At 43.0% G+C, this 8,300-nt stretch overlaps 1 protein-coding gene across 1 annotated transcript in view; it reads left to right on the plus strand.

The window, feature by feature from the left end:
- PDGFD (platelet derived growth factor D) overlaps nt 1–7,768 on the plus strand; it is a 197,511-nt gene extending 189,743 nt beyond the window's left edge. The window contains exon 7 of the mRNA XM_054974327.1: nt 1,242–7,768. Coding sequence (XP_054830302.1) covers nt 1,242–1,376 — 135 coding nt within the window. The 3' untranslated portion in view covers nt 1,377–7,768. The remainder of the gene's footprint in view (nt 1–1,241) is intronic.
- Nucleotides 7,769–8,300: the final 532 nt, after the last annotated feature.

Genomic DNA, 8,300 nt, shown 5'->3' on the forward strand with positions numbered 1-8,300 from the left:
CGCAATATTTCGCATTTTCCCCGTCGCGATCCGGAAGAGGGCGGCATGAAGCGCCTTAAGGTTAGTCATCTGGAATCGGCCCTGGATATCCCAAGAGAGCCTGGTTTTGTCAGATCTCAGAAGCTAAGCAGAGTCGGCCTTGGTTAGTAATTGGATGGGAGACCTCCAGTGAGGATCAGAGTTGCAGAGGTAGGCAAGAGACTAACCTCTGTTAGTCTCTTGCCATGAAAACCCCAGCAGGGGTCGGACTCGTCATAAGTCAGCTTTGACTTGAAGGCAGTCTCCACCACCACCATGTGTGTTCACATCAAACCAGAATTAATTCAAATACTTCCCGTTTACTCCCATCTCCTCCCCCCACCCCCTTATTTTCCCCTCTCTTATGGCAAGTTTCAGATTGGAAGCTTCTTGGATTTGGAACTGAACTTCTTTCATTTCTGTAACATGCTGTGCACACTGATGGTGCTGTATAAATAATGATAAAAATAATAACTGCTGCAGCACTGTCATATTACTGAAAATGCAGAAAGCCATGACACTTGCAATGACTATTTAGATATTTATGCCCTTTTTTTCTCCCCAATGGGACCCAAAGCAGCTTACTATAGGATTCTCCTCTCCTCCATTTTACCCAAACAACAGCAACTCCTTGTGGTAAGTTTGGCTGAGAGCGACTGGCCCAAAGTTACCCACTGAACTCCGTGGCCGACTGATGGTTCAAAACAGGGTCTCCCAGATCGGAATCTGACTCTCTAACCAATACACCATATTGGCTGTACACAACTACCCTTCTGTGATTCTTCTCCTCAAATCACAGTGAGTCCTTCTCTCATGGGGTCTCAGATGCTTCACTAATAAGTTAGGGACCATAGACTTCATCACTATATTGCCTTACGTATTAACTGCTGCTTTAAATATGTACTCCTATGTACCACCAGTGCTTCATGTTGTCCAATGTTAGTCTTAGAATTGGTTATGTTCTGCTCCAGTATTTTTTCTACTCTGTATTGGATTCTTGTTAATACTATGTCTTTTAAACTTGTATCTATTTACCCTATGGCATTGTTTATGGAAATGTCAATACTGTATTGAAATGTCATTGATACTGATTGCACTAATCTCATACTGTGTAATCCGCCTTGAGTCTCAGTGAGAAAGATGGACTATAAATGACATAAATAAACTAACTAACTAATTAATTCTAAACTGGTTTTGGACTAACTGTTCCATTCTCTTCCTAGGTGCTGAGGTTCATCCCTGAAGCTGGTCATATCCGACGAAGGGGCAGAACCAAGAACAACATGGCGTTGATAGATATTCAGCTGGAGCACCATGAGCGCTGCGATTGTGTCTGCAGTTCAAGGCCACCACGATAAAAGACAGACTCACCCCATCCAGTTTGCAACTTAAAGGACCTCTTTCTCGTCAGGAAAGGGCAGTTTGAGGATCTCTTCCCAGCGACCAATTAAGCGTTGCTATCAGCTTGCATTGTAACTGGTAGAGAGACATCCCCAGCCTTTCAACTTAAAGTACTAAGTACCATGACAGTTAATCAATAATAACACAGATTTACATATCTAATCCAAATGTGGGATGAAATATTTAAATGGAGAAAGAGAAACCCTAGTGCCGAAAACGTTCCTGTCTGCAATGAGACCCGCCTGCATGGTGACAATTATTCTTGCAGCTGAATTTCGTTTTCAGAATCATACATGCATAAATGACAGGTGTCACATATTCTTACACACAACTCCTCCCACAAGGTAAGCACACCTACACAGATGCAAATTGAGGGGGTGGGAAGGTCCATAACAACATATTTCGGAAATAGTTAATTCATAAATGGCAGCCCAATCCAGGATCCGGTAAATGTAATCACTCTGTAGGAACAGATTTCTCTTTGTGGATCTGATAAACTGGGTATGCAAAATCCAGGTGTGGTATGAGGAACAAGAGGCCACATCCAGCAATAAGCAGATGCATGCCTTACAACAAACAAACCATCCTATGCGAGCCTGTGCATAGCATTAAACAACCTGAACCCAAGAATGCTGGAACATGTGCAGAGCATTGGGCGCCTTCGTACAATTTTCTGAATTGAGGCAAAGAGCTCCCAAAAATAGCTGGCCCCTTTCCCCCTCAAAATACTGGTGCCCAAAACACAAAAACAGGCAGAATCATCCATTACAAAATACCTTTTCAATTGGGCCATCTTCAAATGGGGGCATGTAATGCTAGTATCCATCTTAAGTACTCTATTAGCTTTTCTCAGGGTGAGAATAAGATGTGCTGAGTCCCCAAACTTTGTCAAGTTTGAGGTCCCATAGCATTACCCCCTCCCCAAAAAAGTAATTTAGTCTTTTTTTGTGAAGATATTTGGATTTAGAGTTCCATCTTAATCTGAGACCCTACATTGTAGTTTACTTAGCCTGTGCATAAATCCAGCCCAGGACACTCTGCTCTGCAAACAGTGCTCTAAGTGCCACTATATTCCTCTTCATTTGGATGAGGGTCATAGTGGATTTTCACAAGAATATACTGAAAGCTTTGGCCAGTTGTGAAAGCTGCCTCCAGCATCCACACCCATCCCAGCATCTACAGACATCTTTAGAGTTGGATAGAGGCCTCGGGGCAGCCTTCATGCAATGAAATACTGACCCACACAGATATACCAGTGGTGTTTGAACAAAGGTCTCTAAATATCCCGGCCCAAAGAGAGCTGCTATAGCATAGTGGTTAAGTGGTCGGGTTGCAAATCTGCATTCTGCTGGTTTGACTCCCGCTACTGCCATTAGCTGAGCAGGTGGCCTTGGGCAAGCCACTCCTTTCAGCCTCAGCTCCCCAATTGCATTGTGGGGATAATGATAACACTGACTTTGTTCACCACTCTGAGTGGGGCACTAACCAGTAGGGCGGTATATAAGCACACTGTTATTATTAGTAGTAGGAGTATTGTCATAGATCCACATAAGCCTCTAAGGCTGAAGGGTATCTACCTTGTTGGGTACCCAACAACCCAAATTTCAGATGTGCAGAATTTCAATCCTTAACACGTCCCCATCTGCACAAGTGTTTAAACTGGAGCACCTTAAAATGACTCTTCTTGCACATATATCGAAGCAGAAAGCAAAAACAGTTCTAGCTTTTAGATGACAGGTTTAAACATAAATATTTCCTTAGCTACATAAAGGAATGCTGCTCTTCTCTCATTATAGACACTAATGCTAGTTAACTGCCTTTAGTCGCTTCCGTGGGCAAATTTATATTGGCACTAAACAGAAAGTCTTTTTGGACTGCATTTTACGGAGGCCTGTTAACTCCTTGCTCATTGCCTGTCTCTTGCCAAACAATACCTAAGCATTTATTATTTTCATGGAATACAGATATTAGTCATTTACCGCCTGCCTCTTGATAAAAATAAAAGAAAGTACCTTAAAAGCTATAGCATAGCCAGCTTCCTGTGCTTTGGTCATACTATGGGAAAGTTCTTTGATTAACATAAGGAAGAAGATACTTTCCAATTAAGGTTTTCTTTAAAAAAATAAAAAAGATTTCTGAATGCTCTCCAGTATAAAATGTAGGCTGGCTTAAGGCTGAAAGGGAACTTAACTTTTGATTGTGAATATAATGAAGGAAATTGGAAAGGCTTCAGAGCCAAGGATCTATATTTAATAGCACTCTGAAGCCACAGCTCATTTTGTGTGTTGCTTTTGGGTTCCTATCGCTAAGAAAGGAAGAAATGATTTTACAATAGCATTTTCTGCAATAAATGGAAATGGGCTTCTTGTCAGGTAATACTGCAAACTTTTATAACCCTCCCTGTTCTAGTGATCCTATCAGGGGTAGAATCCTAAAATTCCCTCCCACCTCTGGCTTGAGTTTCTTCCTTTATCAAGTTGAATCTGTTATCTACTCCCTGTTTTTATAACTCTATCAAACCCTTCCTGGAATACAGTTTAAATATTGAACAAGTTGCCACTTGCTATTCTGGCTGAATACTCGAGGACTCACAAACAGCCCCTCTGACTTCTTCGTTTTCCCTTATTTCTATTGACTGGAATGTGCCTCTTTCCCAGATGCCTCTTTAAGATGCTTTATTCATTCTGTCCCTGTCTTTAATGAGAAACCAAAGATTCTCAGCTTCATTACTTAATTTGAACATCTCCGAAAGATTCTGCACATAACTTCAACCTGCCTTCCTTTGGCCAGACACTCCCTGGATTCTAGCTAACACTGGGAAATAATTGGTGGATTTATAATCCTTAATGGACATTATTAACTGGATTGTAGTCCAGTGAGCACCATTGCACATTTATTTAACTAAATTATTGGCTTCATGTAGCTTGACTACTCCATTTGAATGTTTACTTTTCACTTCACACCTGGGACATCCCAGAGCCAATTTTATTCCATGGGTATTCAAGCAAATGTGCTGCATGTTGGTAATTGGGTGGTAAGACATCTGAGCAATCTCTTTCTAAGAATGAAAGCATTTTGCTCATTGTATTCATGTATTGGTTGAGAAGTTCACTCTGCCTTGCATTCCACTCTTTAACCCCAGTGTAACTAGATTTTCTAAAATTAATTCTGAAGCCGGAGCATGCAACTTTCAATTTCTTTTGCTCATTTGCAATTCCCCTTCCTCCATAAAATTACTGATACATGTATGAGTATTGATAAAACTCTAAAAAAATGATTATTATTTTTTTGCATAATGTTTTACTGCTTCACAAATGGACCCCACATGGATAGCATTTTGATTCAACCATATGCACAATCATGTGTTCTTGCACAGTATTTTATCAGTGCATACAAGCACATAGTATTGTAGGGAGGAAGGCACAAAATAATAGAAGGAACTGAAAGGTGCCACAACATGCACATGTGCTGGGCTAGTTACAAAATTCAGAACTTAAAATGGAAGCAAGACCAGAGAATATGGAATACAAAACTCTGGGATAAATTAGAGTTTCAGAAGCTTTTAAAAAATGGAACAAACTACTAATTGGCCAATGCTCAGCTACTAACTATTATAGTGACCTTTGTAGATAAATGCGACTTTTAAATTGGTGGGGGCTGATCATTTATTTATTAACTTTATTTATACCATTCCTTTCTCCTCGGTGGAGACCCAAAGTGGTTTACATCATTCTTCTTTCCTCCATTTCATCCTCATAACAACCATGTGAAGTAGGTTAGGCTGGGAGTGTGTGACTGTCCCAATGTTACCCAGCAAGCTTCCATGGCAGAGTAGAAATTCGAACCTTGGTCTCACAGCTTCTAGTCTGAGACTCTAACCACTGCTCTGCACTGACTCAGTAGGATAGAACTGCCTGAGCCAGTCTATTGACAACCTTATTTCTAAGGATTTCTGAAGGATCCCTTTGCGTTGGTTAATTTCTCCATGACTGAATTCAGACATGTTTTTGGCAAACAAATCAGAGACGACCCTGCCTAAAATAGAGGGAAAATTTTCACAGATTTCTCCCTTCCACAATAGATCTACTGCCTCCAAGCTATTTCTAGGTGTCCCATGAGAGAAGCGTCTGAGGGGACAGAGCGGGAGAGGAATGGAGGCCACACTGCAGATGGAAATCTTTCCATCATCTAATCCACCATCTGGACTATGCAGTGATGGCACAAAGCTGCCCCCCCTCCCACACGCCCTTGGGGGATTCAGAGTGGCTGGCCAATGTGTGTCTTATGCTGCTGGCAAACAAAACTAGCACCTGGCGCACTACAAACACTGATCGATCAGAACAGTTGGGAGACGTTGATTCACTATCAACACAGAGTTGGCGATATGAATGGGCGTCAAGCCCAGGCAGGACATGAAATGTTGAGTCAGCCCAGAAGCTTAGAAGTAATGGGGGGCCAGGGGAGTGAGGTTTAATAAATTCATAAACCGGAACAGAGTGAGATGATCTGTAGAAATTTGATAGGGGTGGGTGGCGAAGTCATAACTGACAAGGTGTACATACGGTCTTCCTGCAAATTCTTTCCACACTGGTCCCACATGTGGGGTGTGTATAACTGTGCAGGTGAGCTTAGCCACAAGCCTTGTAGACAAGTGGACATGAGCCCTCAGCTTGCTTCTTGGCCTCGTCAACATAGGCTGGCATGTGAATTGGCACTAGGGTTGTCAGGTCCAGGTTGGGAAATTCCTGGAGATTTGGGAGGTGGAGCCTGGAAAGGGTGGGGTTTGGGGAGGGGCCTCAGTGGGGTATAATGCCATACAATGCACCCTCTGAAGCAGCTCTTTTCTGCAGGGGAAATGACTGTTGTCACCTGGAGATCAGTTGTAATTCCAGGAGATCTCCAGCCACTACCTGGAAGCGGCAACCCTAATTGGCACACATGCTTATGGGAAGACATGGGATCATGCGTGTGAACAGTCTTGATTAACTGATCAAGCAAAGGTTATAACTGCAACAACCACTTCCTGCCTTCAGTCTGCCGATTTATAAGGGCCAATTTATACTCTATGGAGTACACAAGTCAACCCCTGTTCCCCGTGTAGCAGTCACACATGAGTCCCTTCGTTCCTGTGGGTTTTGTGCCCAATTCGGATCACGTTTGTGGTGTGAATGGAGCTTGAAATTCAGCCTTCCCCCCTGAGCTGTCTTCCAGCCTGAAATGATCCGTGGGGCAGCGGGGGGGATGACAATTTGTGCCACCCTGTGTACGCATCCGGGTTTCCCCAATTTTCCAAATAATGCCCCACCCCCAGACCGTATCAGATCAAGAAAAGGATGCAGGGGGAAAGGCTGAAGCCTCTTCCTGTGTGCCACAGTCACACTCCAAATCAGGCAACACAAAAAAATTGAAGAGAACCTGCAACTCACGTCTGACAGTTACATAGGACATAGGGGGGCAACCCCAGAACCCATCCAGGCCAGGGCAAGACATAAATAGGTTAGCATAAAACATTAGGTTCACAGGGAGAGAACATCAGGCTTGTGCAGGTGTTCATATGCGCATATGTGCAGATATCTGAGTATCAGAGGCGTCTTGCTGAACGCATGAGCACTCCCCTTTCCCCAAGACTAGCATGAAGCTGCTGTCCAAACAGCCACGTCAAGATTCATGCTGAAAGAACAATCCCAGAATATATGTCACTCTATTGCAAGGAAGTTCATTGCTTTGTGTCCTACTAAGGGGGAAGAGCACTTTCATCTTTGGATGAAGGAGTGATGATTTCCAAGGATTCTCCATCTCGCTGCAGACCCCCACTTGGGGGGCGGGGGGTGTCAGTGTGTCAGAGGGGAAGGTGGAAAGTCCTATTCTATGAGGTCTGCTCTACAGATGGCTCTCATTGGATACCTGCCATGCTATTCTGTTTTTCCTTTCCTTTTGCCCCCACCCTGCAATAGCTTCAGTAGTACCATTCTGGTCTGGACACAGTCTGCCAGGAGCACAGAAACATTGCAATGAATGAGAACTGCTGCACAAAAGCACACTGCCCTTTGCCTTCTCTACAAGTGCTATTAATCAGTTCTTTCAATTTGTTTTTGTTTGATTCAAGAAGTATCAAAGCCATTGCACAAATACTGCTTTCAAAGAACCCTGAAATGGATCCATAATTTCAAAGTGGCTCCACGGTTTGAGATGATGGCTTTAAAAACAAATTGTATTCTCGTGTGTCGTTGATATATGTATTGTTTGTTTGTTGTATCCCTAAAATGCTGCCTTTTATAGTCTGACATTTTGACAGTACCGCACATAATATTTGTCTTTTATCAGCCATTAAAAAAAAAACTTTAGCTTTTGAAGGAGTCGGCTTTGATTAATTCAACTGAACCAAAGTTATTGAAATTTAGAAAGTGCCCTGGTAGCTGATGGCAGAAATAGCATTTAAAATGAAGGCACCCCACCACCTCTTCCGACACACGCAATAAGCAGGTCTGTCTCTATTGCTTGGAAAGCTTGGAGGGGGTCTCATTTCTGTCTTCCTCCTGATTAGCCCTCAGCTGGGAGGTAGAAAAGGTCCCCCACCCAAAGATCTTTCCTGGGATGTGTTGCTAGTTACTTTGTTTATACATGATAGGGCATCAGTAGAGCAATGAGGTGGCTGTGTGTATAGAGGACAGTGGACACCCAAATACCCACGATTGTAAACACTCAAATGAGCTTGCAAACAGATATCGCAAAACTGGGTTAGTGGGCAACTATAGGGCAAGTGAAGTGCATTGTAAGTGGTGGAGGGGAGTGCCATCAAGTCATAATTGACTTATGGCGACCCCTAGCGGGGTTTTCATGACAAGAGATTAACAGCAGTGGTTTGCCATTGCCTGCATCTG

This window comes from Eublepharis macularius, chromosome 3 (genome assembly GCF_028583425.1).
Source record: "Eublepharis macularius isolate TG4126 chromosome 3, MPM_Emac_v1.0, whole genome shotgun sequence".
Taxonomy (NCBI): Eukaryota; Metazoa; Chordata; class Lepidosauria; order Squamata; family Eublepharidae; genus Eublepharis; species Eublepharis macularius.